The sequence below is a fragment of the Mytilus trossulus genome, chromosome 2 (genome assembly GCF_036588685.1).
Source record: "Mytilus trossulus isolate FHL-02 chromosome 2, PNRI_Mtr1.1.1.hap1, whole genome shotgun sequence".
NCBI lineage: Eukaryota > Metazoa > Mollusca > Bivalvia > Mytilida > Mytilidae > Mytilus > Mytilus trossulus.
The window spans coordinates 47,003,520-47,021,346 of record NC_086374.1 but is presented as its reverse complement, the minus strand read 5'-3'; the positions used below and the strand labels follow the sequence as shown (position 1 = coordinate 47,021,346).

The following is a 17,827-nucleotide window of genomic DNA, read 5'->3' as shown; positions in this document are numbered from 1 at the left end:
ATACCAGTAAATTTGTTTGCGTTCCCTTTCTTTTCTCTTAAAGTTATTGTATATGGATTATTGTTTATGTTGAACGAATGTTTACATATCCTACAACTTGTAAACAAAATACTTTTTTGTCTGCATGTCTACGCTTAATGCGTACATGAAATATTTCAGAAAAAAAAGATTCAGGCCTACTTCCCTCATAACTTTCTTCATGCTAGGCCTTTTTCAAATTAAAATTATTCAATCTTTATCGAGTGCCAAAGCTTCAAATGAGTATCTTGAATTTACAAAAGTTCCTAGAGATTGCTCAAAACAGCAATTTTAAACAAACAAAAAAACAAAAGAGAAATCGTATATCATATGAATGTAATAGAGATAATTTAACATTTTTTAGAAAATAACTAAATATATTGTGGTTATAGATATACTTTTATGTAAAAGAGGTATAACGGCATTGTCGCATAACATCAACAGTCTAGCAACAACTAGTTTTCTGAGATGATAAAGAAAACAATGTCTGATCTCGAAGAAGTCGGAAGTCAAAGAAAAGAATGGACGGGTACTGTTCAAATAACATTTTAATGTAATTGACATATACTTAATTTTATTGTTATAAACATATGCACATTTATGGTTCTACAATCTGACGAAGATAATAAATGACTTTACATGACTAATCTAATATAAAATAAGACACTGATTGTCACGTTTGTTTCATATGAAAAGGACCTTCAAGTACTAGATATCTGTAAAGGTGCTACGACCTTTGCGATAACTTAAAGGTATGTTCAGATTTACACTGTATTTTACTACTAATTTTAATTTATATTAGATGTAAAGTGTAAAATATGTTGATTTAAAGAAGTAAAACATGTTGCAGACGTCTGTCTCCATTTTTTGTGTAGATAAACAAAAGACTTTTTTCTATTTTTAAACTTTGTTGGGTTCTAAAAAGTGAAATAATTCTGGTAGATTTCAGGCAATTTTTAGCATTTTTATCCAATTATTATAAAAAAAAATCTAATGAGCCCCAAAAATGTTTTTGCAGAAATGAGAAATATCAATCTTTTGGAATAAAAGCTATTTTTTAGTTTTTTCAGGAATGAATGCGTTTTTCCATAAATTAGGAGGAAAATTAATTCATAATTGCATTAGAATATGCCAAAATTCGTACTAATAACCTAGATTAAAAATGTCAATTTGAGTTTAATATCAGAAAAAGTAAAAAAAATTGTCACTGAACAAGTATTTAAAAGAAATTGATATGATATAAACTGCATCAAACATATTATGCTGTATATAAGTCACTGTCAGTCGAGAATAGCAAAAATCAGCTATTTTCAACATTTTAAAGCCTGTTGCCATGGTAACCATACATAATTCAGGGTGGCATGTACAGACTTTTTTTCATATTTTATATAAATGTTTGTTGTCAGAAAGTTTCAACAAAATCGGTGACCACCCGTGCCCAACTTTGGTTGATGGTTACGGAGAATGGGTGTTAAACCCTAAATAGAAAACACTGAATTTTACCACTAATTAAACCCCATAAAAGAAACTATTATAAGTGTAGATTATAAATGAAAATGTATATGTTCCAGACCATATGAGTATTTGGACCGTACGCGTACGGTCCGGACCGTATACGTATACTCATACGGTTCGACCATACGCGTACACGCTGTAAATGACGTTGGATAACAATTAATAAACAAACAAACACAATATAAATAATTGGGGGTTTCCTATAGGTTCCATAATCGCTTTGGAATATCAAATGGACAATTATAAATCTTTACAAAGATTATATTCATAATTCGGTTTTGATTTTGTAGTAAAGTTTTTATTCCCTCAATTTCAGCTGTAGCTTATAGTACAAAGTACACATTTTGATACTTATCTTTATATATAGTATAACTAATACGAATAAAATTTGGCTTATTTAATAAAATGATGTCATGTAATAGCGGAATAGAGAAGTTCGTGCTTTCTTCAAAAAGTGTTTGTATGTTAGCTCAGTTAACAAATTGTAATACTATCAAAGCAAAAAAGCGATACATTTTTTATACCCCACAAAATCTCAAAACAGTCATATTGCCTTTTCCTTATTGTAAAATGGTCATAATCATGAATAAACTGTTTGGAATACTATGAATGCTGAGGTTTTTCTATCCCAGGAAAAAATAACTCCCAAAAATACTGAACTCCGAAGAAAACCCAAAACGGAAAGTCTCTTATCAAATGACAAAACCAAAAGCTCAAACCCATCAACAATATGGATAACTTGGCATAGGCATTTTTTTGTTAGAAAATGATGGATTGAACCTGGTTTAATAGCTAGCCAAACCATTCACTTGTATGACAGTCACATCAAATTCAATTATATTGACAACGATTTGAAAACAAAACATGTTTGTCAAAATGTCCAAAATAGGGGCACAGCAGTCAATATTGTGTTATAATCATAATGTTATGATATAATCACTGTAAAACATTCAAATATGTAACAAAGAAGCACAAACAGGCATATGTACAAAGCACATTAGCAAAAATAAAAGGCAGTATACAACAACTTAATAGCATAATACCACAAAAGTGGGATTTATAAGCACAGAGCAGACAAAGCACATCAGCATAAATGAAAGACAGGAATACTAAAATTATTATAGAACACTAACAAAATACCGGGATCTATAAGTACAGAGTCACGTCGAACGGATATCTCTCAATACAAATAGAATACCGTGAATGTATGTGACAAATCCTATCGGAATGTTTGGTTTTCTATGCTCTTTAACATAGAACTGTTTTTTAATTTTATTAGAGCGTCACTGATGAGTTTTTTTTATAGAAGAAATGCGCGTCTGTTGTACAACATTTTAAGCCTCAAACAAATAATTTGCAATAACACGTATTGAATTACATTATAAAGAAATGAAATGTACATTGAGGTTCACATTTCAACACTTAAAATGCACTTTTTGTTAAACATGTAATTGATAGATACATAACTCCACCATTCTTTTGAATAACCATTTATGATTTCAGATGCTGATTAAATGCATACTTGCGGTGTGCATTTCTGTTGCTGTTTCAGGTAACAATTATTTTATACAAGTTGTGTATCTTAATTGGATTTCATTTGAAACGATATGATTAGAAAATTATCTGCTTACCTACCTCATTTTATGAAACATATCATTTTATCAATGAAGTGAGTTACATGTAGATAAACTCATCATAGTTACCAGGATAAAAAAAATATATATTTACGCCAGACGCGCGTTTCATCTTCAAAAGACTCATCAGTGACGCTCGAATCAAAAATGTTTAAAAGGCCAAATAAAATACGAAGTTGAAGAGCATTGAGGACCAAAAATTCGTAAACGTTTGCCAAATACAGCTAAGGTAATCTATTCCTGAATTAGAAAAACCTTAGTATCTAAAAAAATCAAAGTAGGAGAGCAAAGAGGTAGCAACCTTAAAACTACATTAACAAAAATACATGTAGATGCATTTAACAGTCTTCAATAACAGACCGGTGTCAAAACATTATGCTCAGCTTATTAGACTCAATATACGGAATATACGGATTGTATACTGCAATCACAATTCTTAAAACAGAAAATATGAGATAGTCATGTGTTAGGTACCTTCAATTGCAAAATGAAAAGAATTATATAATGTTGATGAATTCCTCATGTAATGAAGCGTCATATATTGCTACATTTGTGTAAAACCCTTTTAAAACGTTTTAGATTAAGATAAATCCACAAAAGCGCTACAAACATAGAATATTTATAAAAGTGAAAATATCAATTTGGCAACTTCCTACGTAGATTTATTAGCAAGTGAAAGAAAGTACAGATTTAATCATAAATTTGTAGAAACAATTGACTGTACAGGACAACATCGATACAGCGCCACTGGCACGGGATATTACCCAGCTGATGATCCAATTGAAGGAGGATTTTTAGACAGACAAGGACATCCATTACACACACTTCAAGTAGGTTACTAATGTTTGCATAATCATTTTTAATCTCACTTAAACTTTTAGATAGTTAACTGATATAAATGTAATTTTTTTTAAATCAAATTGTATTGTCAAAACATCTCTATGTTAAGCAAAATTATTTACACGTCTCCACACGTCTCCAAATATTTTACCTTAAATTTAACTCCATAAAATAAGAACAATACATGTCATGGGTGTTGCACATGTATCACCTCTCTATATGTCGATTTTTAAAAAGTACTCTACACATGCTACATATTAGTTTTAAACAACTTACTACTTTAATTTGTCATGTGGTTTTCTGAAAATAAAACTTAATCGGATGTCATATACAAAGCACATTACACCTAAAACACACATTCACGGAACAGTAGGTTTTTAGCTCAAAATAGTACATCGGTTCTCGGAACTTTCTTTTTATACAAATCTTCTTCATAAGCTGATTGATAGATTATTGCAATCGAAAACAACTTTTTAACATTTATATATAATAAATATTAAATTTATACTTTATTGTCTGTGCGTGTTTTGATAATTTACAGAAATAAGTATAACATAAATACCGAACTTTAAGTTAAATTTAAAAGGGGGAGTTAAATAAAAATTGACAAAATTAAAATTTATCAACCAACAGAATGAGTGAAAACAGCTGACATATTTCCGAAGAACACATAGCCATGTTTAAGTGGCTCGTGGGTACAAAAATTTCAGCAAAAAATGAAACCTTTATTCTTTCATTACAAATTTTATTCATTACACTATTAATTAAATAATTAATACTTTATGATATGGTACAACAATCAACCCAAAAGGTCGATTTGGTTTGGCCCCAGATGACTTTTGAAATGTTTATATCATTGAAAAAGATCAAAAGTATCTCCCTTTGGTGGCATTTTGGCATTAAATTTGAAATATCTTTTTTAACTCATCGGTAACCTATATTTTTATTATTGTTTTCAAACAAGCTGTACACAATCTAAATGACAATTGGTCCAGATAGCCTGACTTTAAACAAGCACAGAAGACAAAAGAGTATCACATGATTTCTTGTAACGCTACTGAAATAGAACGCAGAGATATTCAAAACATCATAACCTTAACTACATTGCGACAGGGTTATTAAGCCTATCCTCCTTCACAAAAAATATATCTGTTGTTACATGTGTTATTTTTGTACAGACTTTGTAATCCATGCTTTGGATTATGTACATGTAGTGTTGATTTGGTATTTGTTCTTGTTATGTTTGAGCAGTAAAATATAATAGATTTGAAACGGTAATTTATACGAATCTTTTGTATGTATCACTTGACGTGAATTTTCTAAATATGCATATCTGTTATTTTTAATTGTAAATGACGCTTCATCGTCCCTGAAATAGTTTATTAAATCTAGGAAACACATTGCACATTAATAACTCTTTTAGCATGCATGTCAAATCAACATGGATTTTTGTAACTACATGTTACGAGAAAATAAAAATTTCAGTTATCGGAAATTGATTACTAGTAAGTGACACTTATAAGATGAGTTATGCAACAGTACATATTTGTAATTGAAGGACTTCCTGGATGGTAAAGCGTCATGGGTTAGTGTTGCAATGGACAGATACTTACATTTATCTTATGGAACGCATGTTTGCATCCCACAATTGAACCATAAATATCACAGAGTTATTCCTTTCAGGGTGAGTTCTTCTCTGGTCGTCTTATCAGCGAAGAAGAACAGATAAATGTTCCTTTTCTTTGAATTTATATTACATTTAATCTTTTCGATTTATATTCTGCTACTAGTATTGAAAAGTAAAGGAAGAGTATTCATTTCAACGAGTTGATGAGAAAAGAACACAAAAATTCCTATCTTTTTTCAATGGAGACAGTCAATATTCACAGTGTACTTTATTATAATAAATATGATCAAAGAAAATGTAACTCAAAATATTCTTTCAGAACTAGATTACATGTTGAAATATTAACAGTTTTAATTCTAGATTCAATCATTACTCATTGTATTACATGTTTAACAACTATCCTGGTCATTTAATTGTATTACAAATGACACAATAATTTCTGTTATTTGTTAATAGTTTTCTAACAATAGAAAGTAGGTATATATCATCTTCTTTATTGTTTGTTTTGTTATTTATTTTTATTTAACAAAAATATTACACGTGCTATTAAATAATTTCTTCACTGGTACAGCTGTTTCAGTGAAGATCTCGGTATAATAACTTTTTACTTCTGCAGGTTGTTGACACAGGGTCTGCATTCAGTCATAAAGGATATGGTAGAATTGATATTTGTACCAGATCACAACATGATTCTTACGACAACACAATCAATGGGCATTTAACATTGGTATTTCATTGACCGATTGAATAAAGTGTAATGGAGAAACAGTTTGGTTTTTTTTGTCCATCAGTTTGGTTTAAATTATATCAATAGATGTGCAGTAAAGGCAATTGATTGATATTGAGAACTCTTCGATACTCGACTTTGAGTTATGCACCAATGATTGAAATGAAGTTAGCTGAACATATTTAATGTCACACACCAGAAGTGATTTCTTTTTAACGTTATTTGGGTCAATCGGCGAAAAAATGAGGCCACTTGAAACAAAATTTCAGATCTCCAAATTGATATACTGATTTCCATATTTTTACTGAAAAAAAATTGTTATCAAGAGTAGCTTTACGATAGAAATATCATATCCTAAACTTATTCAGTTCCCCGGTAAGATTTAACTCTTTAAGAGCACTTGAGATCACTCCAAGTTTTTGGTGGGGTTATGTTGCTTAGTCTTTATTTTTCTATGTTGTATTTGTGAACAATTGTTTATCTGTCTTTTTCTTTTTAGCCATGGCATTGTCTGTTGTATCTCCCCTTTTAACAAAACTGGAGACTAGTCAACCTGCACAAAACGTATAAAATATGTAAATTCGTTGAGTCTAGGCATATCAAATACAGGGCCCCTGTCGGCGGAAGAACTTAGAAGAATTCCGATATGACATTTATTTAAGTGTATGTGTACTTGGTATCTATCATACCGGCCATGTTCAGTTAATTGGTGTTTTTTTAAAACTCATATTTATTGAAAAGTTATATGTATGTTCCTTTTGTTATTCAATTTATTGAGTTTAAACAAGAAAGGTTTGAGTAGTCAAGAACAAAAGTTAAACCCGCCATTTGTACATGTGTCTGTGTCTCAAGTCAGTAAAGAACCTCGTCCGTGGTAATATTTTACAGAAAGGTTTGTCGTCCTAAATTATAATAAATCTGATGCGATACGAAACAAATATTACAATCAAAACAAATTTTGAAGCAAACTACGCTATAATCACAGCGAAAACCATCACCTTCCACTTCCGATAAAAAGAAGTCAATTGTATCGTCCCATTCAAGTGTACGTTACAGGATATCAGATTTCTGAAGGAGTTGATGAATTCAAAACAAATTATGAAGTCTTTTAAAATTATTCAAAAGCCGTTACTTTGTGTGATTAAACCTAAATCTGCCCCAAAAAAAGGCAGTCGTGAAACAATTGTTCTTTGGGATATAAAACATGAATAAAATCATACAAAAAATCATCGATATTCAACCAATGGAAACGTACTTTTCAGAAGAATATTTCATGAATAAATTAATATATGAATGCATTTTTTAAGCTCAGCATGTCTTTGAGAAGGTATAACTATGTGACAGTTTAATTTATTCATTTGATAATAATGATTTGATACAGTCTGAATTATCTTCGCCAAAGATATAAATTGAACTTATAACCTGAAACTAATTACAAGGTTTACTGTGATTGTCACGTCTGTTCCGCGATAAGCAGATATACCAACAAATTGTGTGTATTCGCAGATCTCAGACAACTTTAAGGTATGTTCAGGACTACTTTTGGGTCGACGTTTCCCTCTAAATGATAATCTATATTAAAACCTATTCATACACGTTATCATATGAATTTTGTGGCAGTATTGAAAAAAAATATTACATTGATAAAAAAAAAAACATCTTATGATCCTTCAAAATTTATCTGCTTATGAACTTGACGTTAGTACATCATACAAAGCTTATTAGAAAAGAACAGATCTACAGCTGAAAGACAACAATATAATCGAATATTAAAGAAACATTTGAAAACCTTGGTATAAATTTTATGTTGGTGCAGCGTTTATGAACAGTATTTGGATATATAAAAAAGAAGATGTGGTATGATTGCCAATGAGATAACTTTCCACAAAAGACTAAAATGACACAAACATTAACAATTATAGGTCACCATACGGCCATCAACAATGAGCAAAGCCCATACTGCATATTGGATGGTTGTATTTTCTTAATTTTACCATTCTTTTTAACTGCATTTTAGAATAAGAAATATGGCTGCTTAAATTCATAAACAACATTTGAGTAAATAAATAAGTCTATTGTTGAATGAATGTATCTGTCAAAAACGCCTATATCCCATTGAAAATCACTTTGCAGCATTTTGTTGTCCATATTGATAAATTTATTGTGTTGAAAGGTTTCCTCAACATCTATTTTGATTGTCAACATTAAATTTAGCTATATATCACTAGGCTAGTACAAAGTAAAATAACAAATAAGAAACTCCAAGGAAAATACTAAACGGAATGTACCTAAGCAAATTGCAAAGTCAGAGGCTCAAGTACATCCAAATTAAGAATAACAACTGTCATATCCGATACTTCGGTACTGGCATGAAAATGAGGATATTACTGAAATTTGCTTTCATTTTCTTTTGAAATTCTTTTAATTTAAAGATTATATCTTTCTCATGCAGATATCTGATTCCTTATTCGGATTTGACTATAATTATGTCCATTTTGGTGTTTTCGCTCTTTAGCATATGTATGAAATTTGTAATATTCAAATGTGTTGGCCTCGACAATACATAACTTGTCGAAATGTGCACCTATGCATTAAAATGTGTACCGTTCGTGCTATTAACCAAACTTTATTCAAAACATTATTTCTACATTAGACCGAGAGAGAAAAAACAGCGGAAAAGAGCTCCGATTTGGAAATAAGTTCTCTTATCATTATAGAATGTGTACTGTTATTTATTTCAGCAATATAAAATATATCTTTCTTAAACAATTAATGATATTTGTAAAAGTAATTTAACATGACATTGTATTGATATCCTCAGTGAATTCAGTGTATATGCTTTCTATGTTTGATTCAATTTTTCTTCAGATGCTGACAAAAATACTTTTAGCAGCGTGTTTCTCTGTTGTTGCGTCAGGTATAGTTTGTATAAATGAAAATAACACTTTCTAAGTTTCGTATGTCTTAAGTGCTTTCTGAAGTTATGTTTTTTTTAACTACATGGCTATAAAGAACTGGCACGTTTGCTTTCTAATATCACCTTCACCTTAACCTGCTTTAGAATAGTTTCTCTGGCTACAATTTAATAAGAATAGTTCAAATAAAAATGCATTGAAAGATGTATATATATTATGTGGTGGACCAAACTAAATGATCTAAACGTCTAAAACATATTTGCTAAAAATGTAGTTGAAAAGTATGCATGTGATGAAAGCAAGGAAACTGTATACAGTGTAGTACCTAATTAACAATATAAAATATACATTACAACATATTACTATATCAAAGAGTTTAACGCTATTCATGTGTATCTTTATGGTAATGTTAGTTTATTGCATTTATATAGATACACTTGATTGCTCTGGGAGACATAGATATAGTTCCCACGGTACTGGATATTATCCTGCTGCCGATGCAATAGGAGGTGGATTTTATGACAGACTTGGCCATCCATTACATAACCTTCAAGTACGTTTATTGGAGCTTATTTAAACTGTCAAATCAATTATTTTTATTCATTTTATCTAACGACCAGAAGTCAGTTGTAATATTATGTTTTTTGGTCTATTTTTACTTATTATGTTAACAACAATTATGATGTACATTTGGATAGACGATTCTATGGTTACCTCACACAAAATTAGACTGTTCTATGTCGTAACATGTTACCATTTATACCAGAAAATTTTAAATCAGAAACCTGTTATGTGTAAGTCAGAAGATTAGTACGACTGATGTTGGTTTAACTTATGACACACATTAATATTATCTATCGAAAAGCACTCCTAGCAAACAGTTTGAGTAAGTAACCTGGAATCCGGATAAAATATTTAATAAGAGCCTAAACAATAGGCATATTTTAACTCACAACTCAAAAATAAAGTGAAAACACCATGACAAAAAATTAAAATGACCAAAAGTCAAACAACAGTATACAAAACACGAGGTAATCATAAAAAAGTATAAGAAATTTAGTTTTCATTTCTACATTATAAATTATTAGTTCATCAATTTTCAAAACGACATTGATTTTTTAATATCTGAATGATTAAGTACACTAAAAACTATTTAGCCAGTTGTTTCAAAAAAAATAGCTATTTACAGGATTTGATTTTTTATTCAAGGATTTTCTCGAAGGTAAAGCTCAATGGGTCAGTGTGGCAATGGATAGATACGCGCATATTCTTTATGGTAAAAGTCTTTGTATCCCACAGTTAAACCATAAATACAATAGAGTCATTCCCTTCAAGGTAAGAGCTGTAAATTAGTGTCTTTCAAATTATCTTAAAGAAATACAATAACTTCAAATAAGGATTTATACAATATACATATATGTACTGGTACTAAAACTATAATTATTTATATCCTCATCATTTCGTCTTTGGAGGATTTATGTTCATTGGCAATTATGCAACATCTTCTTTCTTTAGTAATAGTAAACAAAACTTATCAATGTATCAAACATACTATCAAATTAACTTTTTAGTGACGGTTTCAACCGTTTTCCGTCTTAAAAACTGTTTTGAAACATTTGCTGTTTACGTTTTAATTGAGATATGTAAAAAGTAAAATAACAAAGATACCAAACTCCAAACTATCAAAATTTAAAATCAAAATCTCATATGGATTAAATGGCAAACGCAATATCATATAGCAGAGGGTCTGTTACTGCAGAGAAATGGGAAGTTGATAATTTGAGAGTTAAAATCATCACTGTGTCATACATTCTATATTGAAGTTGACCATCTGCTTTAATACTGCTCAAAAGATCAATATATGAAGCAGACTTTAAGTATAATACTTCATCCAAAGTTCACTGCAATATATAGGGGTACACCTATTTAAATGTTAGTTATTGAGTAATAGTAAATTATCAATATATTTCAATGTGAAATTAATGAACTGTGCAAGATATATTTTCTATTTGTATTGAACAACAAAATTCAGTATGAATTTTGAGTCAAAGGATTCCACAAATACGTATCTAATAATATGTATAAGGATACTTTTATTTACTCTGGCCCTAGGGAGAGAAAAAATATCTGAAAATCAAAAACGTATAGCCCTTAAAAGCCACCTAAATATATTGTAAAATGTGAAGATAACAAAAATTAGAGGAAATGTACCTGCCTAATTTTATTTCAATGTACAGTAAAAAAACGAAAGAAGATTACCCATCATTGTATAACGTTTCAACAGTAGCATTTGAATGTGCCACGTTTAACCAATGCAATAAAACATGATAAATTAACAACTTAACAGTAGACATAACAATAGTTCAATTATATATTATTTTTTTGTATACCAGAAGCATAATTCATTGTAATCATATTGATTTTTACCCGTTCGTGAAATAAAAAAAGTTTATACATTTAGATTTTTTACAAGAATAGATATGAAAAGTTATGTTGTTGTTTTACAGGTAGTAGATTCGGGATCAGCTGTTGATCATAAAGGATACGGAAGAATTGATATCTGCACCCGATCGCAGCAGGATTCATACGACAGCACAATAAATGGACCTTTAACGTTGGTGTTTCGTATTTGATGCATTTAATAAAGGTGTATGTAAGATCATCCAACTTAGCTCTATTTATTTGAGTCCACACACATAAACATAAACTTACCAATATAAATGCTCAACATTCTCAAAATAAAGACATATACTTAGTCAAGGATGTTATCTAACAGGTAGTTGCTTGTAGTAAATTGTGTAAAAAGAAAATTAATAAACGGAGCACTGACGCTGAAAAATCAACAATACAAAAAAATTATCACTAATGAAACAACGAGTTTATATAAAAACATATGTATGTGTGGATATTTAGTAGGTCGCATAGAAAACGTTCTACCAGTTTCAGACAAACAACCCGATCGCCAAATGACTGAAAACAGCATATCGGGGGGGGGGGGGGGGGGGGGGCTATATATATATATAACAACATGAATGTCAAATTATCCCTCCTACGCGCAAGGGTAGACTGGACGGAGAACCCCTTCTGTTTCCACAAACCCGTAAGTCTCTCCGATTTTTCATATCCAAACAACCTGTATTACGTGTTCTGCGGAGATGACACCTCCCTTCGGATACCAGAAGTTGTGTAACCAAAATATGAGCTTTAATTTAAAAGTTATATATTCATAAGAATATTTAGTCTGATTAAAACAAGGATAAAGTTAAAAACTGCTAATGTCTTATCAACGACGACAAATTAAAAGTCAACTATAAACTGATTATATCTTATAAGCGATAAAAGAAATAAAACTGTCTTTTTGTCAGTTAATCGACACTTCAAAATTAATCTTTTCTTCAAATCTTCTCAGTAAACAAAATCCATCGATTCATCAACATCTGTCACACAGCGTAAAGTGGAAGGATACATGAAACTGGCACAGCAGTATCGTTCAAATAAATGCATTCACTACAATCAAATATAAAAAAATAAGTAGTAATTAAAATATTTACAATAAATATATGGGGAGGCGTAGGTGGGATTTTTTGTATAACAACATGTTTGTATGTTTATCTAAACAGTTGCTATGTAAGAACATTTTAACATGCTTTGAATATGCGGTATGGGCTTTGTTCATTGTTGACCACTGCACGGTGACCTTTTTTTTTACCTATAGTTGTGGTCTCTTGTGGAGAGTTGTCTCATTGGCAATCAAACCATATCTTCTTTTTTTATATTCATACTTGAAAATAAAATGCACGTATTAGTAATCATTGAAAACCAAAGTAAGCGTTCCTAAACGTAAGCCAGTGTAAGCAGACACTTTTGATTTATAATACAAACACATTATATTCAAACGAAAAAAAACATGTGCCAGTAACCTTATCACACTAAATTATTTGATAAATAATAGTCGCTATTATTTAAGAAAGAGAGTGGACATTTTACGATTTTGCATAAAATGTCTCATGGCTAATGTAAAAAAAAAAGTTTACCGGTTTATTTTGTTCACTAGATGAGAAACCCGCCAGTTGCATTGAACGCATACGTCGGTTTAGGTTAAATAAAGTTCCCTCATAAAAAAAAATCAATCCAAAACATTACATAATAACTCATGATTATCAGTTACACGAAACCTACCAAATAGTGGCAAACTACGGTGCTCCAGAGAGAATAACTATGTTGTTATGGTGTTCAATTTTAAAACAAAAATAGAATTAGGGACAAAAATCTTGCTTAACAAAGTGCATTATGCGAAATGATTAGTGGATTAGTCAAAGCATTCCTTGTGAAATGGGCGAATATATTCTGAGCTAATGATGTAGTTATTTGTTAAAACTCATCATATATACCAGGCTTATGATATGGTATGCCAGGAACGCGTTTTGTCTACATAAGACATTCCGGAGCGCACGAATTGACATTCTGGATCCTTAATTATAGCAGGTAAAATAAACTCTGACAGAAACGAACGAGATAAACTAACATAAACAAGAAAAAAACATTTGTGAGCAAGAGACTTATCAAACTCAACCTATAGCAATTATGATTCCTATCAAACCGGGAGTGATAATAGGTCAGATGGTAATTTATTCATTCTATTAATTGAGTTTTCATTTACAATAATTATTAAATATTTGTATTTGGGGTTGGGTGTAAGGAATTATTAACAAGTATTTATCAATATTCTTAATTCTTAATAAGCGTTGCTAATTATTTACGTCGACGTCACAAATCAAATGTATTATTTGATAACTTTTTTTATTTAAAATACCTCCTAAAAAAGATTAGATTTTAGCAAATTTTAGATGTTTTGAACAAAGTCTTAAAAACAAAACCTTCTTAAAAAAACAAAATAACATGGATGTATTATGATGCATTCAATGTGCAATAACTTAATAAACGCTATGAAACTAGGAGGAAGAAGTTTATCCAAAATAAATAAGCAGTCATGTTATAAGAAAATGTTCGTTAAACGCGTGTTAGTAAAACATGTTGAAGACGCAAAGGTAATGACTGGCCAGATATCGTAATGTAACTGGTTACTAGTATAATCGGGGTGAATACAGTAATTCAAAGACTTTAAACAATATAATCCAAACCGCATGGATAAATGTAGCAGCTGAGAGAAACCATTATTATGGAAACGTTGTGATAATTACGACAACCGAGAACACTTATTTGGTTCAATTCAGTCTTGGTAGTTTGTTTTCCTTCGAAAAGACTAAAATTCACATTTGGTGTATTTGTTGACGCATACTATTAATTAATTCTTTCTCTTCTTAAATATCAAGCTGATCTTGAAATTTCTTTCAGAAAGTTGATTGATATTTCTTGTGTTAAAAATAATTAGATTTTATCCGGTTACATGTTTGAACCCAGCATGTTTTTCGTTTCTCGTTTTTTAAGGCCGTTGATTTCCCCGTTTGAATGGTTTTACGCACTTATTTTGTGGGCCCTTTATAGCTTGCAGTCCGGTGTGAGTCAAGGCTCCATGTTGAAGGCTGTACCTTGACCTTAAATGGTTTACTTTTAATAATTGTTACTTTAATATAGAGTTTTCTCATTCGTATTCATACCACATCTTTCGATTCTATGAATCTGATACCGGATGGTAGTTCGAGTGTTGATACCGGAACACATAATGATCACAACAACTATCGTTGTCGAATCACAAATGATAGATTGAGTGCTCTGTCAGTAATATTTCATTAATCAAATTGTTCACTATCGTTAGTTAGATTTAAGTGAGATGGGAAATATTACAAAGTTAAATAAAAAGTAAAGCCAAATACAGGAAAAAAAAGAATACCTAACTTTTTAATACTGTAAATTTAACATAAAAAAACCTTTAAATTTACAGAAAATGCTCACTTCAGCTCAGCTAATAGAACATCATTTCACCATTTGATAAACTTTTTATGCCCGACCTACTTCAGGTTAACGTTTTTGATCAAGGTAGTTTTTGATGAAGCTGAAGTCCAATCAACTTGAAACTTAGTACACTTGTTGATCATGCTATGATCTTTCTAATGTTAAAGCCAAATTAGAGTTTTGACCCCAATTTCACGGTCCACTGAATATAGAAAATGAAAGTGGGAGTTTCAGGTTAAAGATTTTTGTCAAGGTAGTTTTTGATGCAGTTGAAGACCAAACAACTTGAAACTTAGTACACATGTTCCCTATATGGAATGATCTTTCTAATTTTAATACCAAATTAGATTTTTTACCCAATTTCACGGTCCATTGAACATTGAAAATGATAGTGCGAGTGGGGCATCCGTGTACTTCGGACACATTCTTGTTTGTCATGTTATTACTTTACACAAAGTATGTTTAACTATAAGAATATCATACTGTGATGAACCATGCATATTTAATGGTCATTCAACGAGTGCCAAATATTTAAAGCATTGATCACTGTACAATCTAACAGAAAAGAAAATATACGACCGGTGTACTGGAAATAGAAAGGACTTCATACACATCACTACAAATGGACCGTTAACTCATATCTTTACAAACCCTGCTTATATTTTTCTTGTAAGTAATTGTACTTCTTCACAGAAATAAAAATTGAACTAGTTCCTTGAAACGTGTAAATAGTTAGCCCCTATATTGAACCGCAGATAAAATGTTGTTTTTCCTTAAACTCAATGTATTTGTCAGTTTAATATTATAAAGTTATAAAACATTGTTGTTGCTACATTTCCAGCTTTATTGTACATTGTATTAAACAAAATATATTATTTTTTTAAATCTTTAGTTTAAGGTTATTATTCTAGCACAATCAAAATATTTTGCTTTGATAAAACTACAAACCACTCTCGGTTTCTCTTAACGTTGTTTTAGGGTTCATTTCCGTACATGCAATTATCAAAATCAACTATTAAAATGAAATGTATAGTGTTGTTTTTTATGGAATAAACACAGAAAACGATATCAGAATGACACTTTGCTTACATTTAGTGGCAAAATATTTCATAATTAACACAAGTTCAAACTTAACAATAAACCGTGAAAGCTGTTTATGTTTTGCAATTAAGAAATCACGTTTTTGGCTAACAGTAGAAAACAGGATGAAAGTTTGTCTTGAACCAGATCCACCAACGAACTCCCACATTCCATAGCATTACAAATGCGTAAAGAATGTGGGATTATCCCAATTCAAAGCGTTGGATTTAATGCAACTTTTACCATCCTACTTGACTTTATATATTATACCCAAAGGGTCATTTATTTATTTTTTTTTCATAATGAATTTTCTTTATTGTAACAAATAGACTAGCACAACATGTATGAACAAAGGTGTACAGAATGGCATTTTCACACAAAAGAAGTATTAGATAATAAAGCAACAATTGAATATATATGATGGTGCAATAGTAGCTTGAAAATAAATAAATATTTTATAACATTGAAGTCTTGCTTGTTCTTGCGATATGCATAAGTGGTGTTTCAATCAAATTTTAACATTTATTATTTATTCTATGATAGGGGCAGGGACTCCAGTATTTGTTATATTCCTCTACAGAGAGGTTTTTAAATGAAATGTATTTTTCTAAATTCAAGTGTTCCTTTAAATAGTTTTTTAAAGCATTTAAATTTGGCAAAACTTCTTGTAGTTTTGTTCGGTAGATGTAGTATTTTGAAAAAAGAATAATCTTATTTTTAACAAAATTCAATTTAACATTTTCTAAGATACCAAATAAAGTAATCATAATATTCAAAGGCAGTTCAATATTTGTCATTTCAAAAATCCAAATGTTTAGTGAATGCCAGAGACTGGCGACCATCGGACAGCTCCAAAATAAATGTTCTATGGTCTCTGGTCCTTCTTTACAAAATGTACACATGTTGTTACTATTTATTTTCATCTTGTAAAGTAGTGAATTAGTTCCCAAAATTCTATGGATAATTCTATATTGGAACCAGCTAAGCTTAGTGCTTTTACTATATTTTGTACACGAAGTGTGTATTTTTTTCCAGTTAATACCAGTCATATTAAGATGGTTCTCCCATTTTTCCTTTGCAGCAAATGTAATATATTTTTCATTCAATATGTTGTACATGTCTTTTGAACCTTTTTTTGATTCGAAAAAGATACTGATGTTAAAAGGTAGTATTGCATGAATTTTTCTCTCGTTTACTTCAATATTTATCGCGTGTTTAACCACTCATTAAGCGAGTGTGCTATTCCATAATAATGTAAAATATTTGGCCTAAATTGATATAATTGTTGGAAATTTTGAAATGACATAACTTTGCCCTGGTCATCTAACAAATCTTGCACTGTCCAAATTCCCGCATTTGCCCAGTTTTTATAGTAGACTCTTGAACCACCAATTTTAAAGTTTTCTACCTCCCATAAAGAATAAGATAGAATTTCATCAATACATCTTGGTTTTCTAATTTGATTAAGGGTTTTCCAAGCATCAAAAACTTCTTGCCAAAATTTATTTGATGACCTTTTAATAGGCCCAATATAACTTATTTCAATAAAATTTATTTG

The 17,827-nt window shown here is 30.4% G+C and overlaps 1 protein-coding gene across 1 annotated transcript; it reads left to right on the top strand.

The window, feature by feature from the left end:
* The first annotated feature begins 624 nt into the window (after positions 1–624).
* On the top strand, positions 625–6,402 carry LOC134707419 (uncharacterized). Its single transcript, XM_063567141.1, has 5 exons — positions 625–770; positions 3,037–3,085; positions 3,876–3,997; positions 5,566–5,691; positions 6,251–6,402. Exons 2-5 carry the CDS (start codon positions 3,037–3,039, stop codon positions 6,371–6,373), a joined length of 420 nt encoding a protein of 139 aa, XP_063423211.1. The 5' UTR covers positions 625–770; the 3' UTR covers positions 6,374–6,402.
* The last annotated feature ends 11,425 nt before the right edge of the window (positions 6,403–17,827 follow it).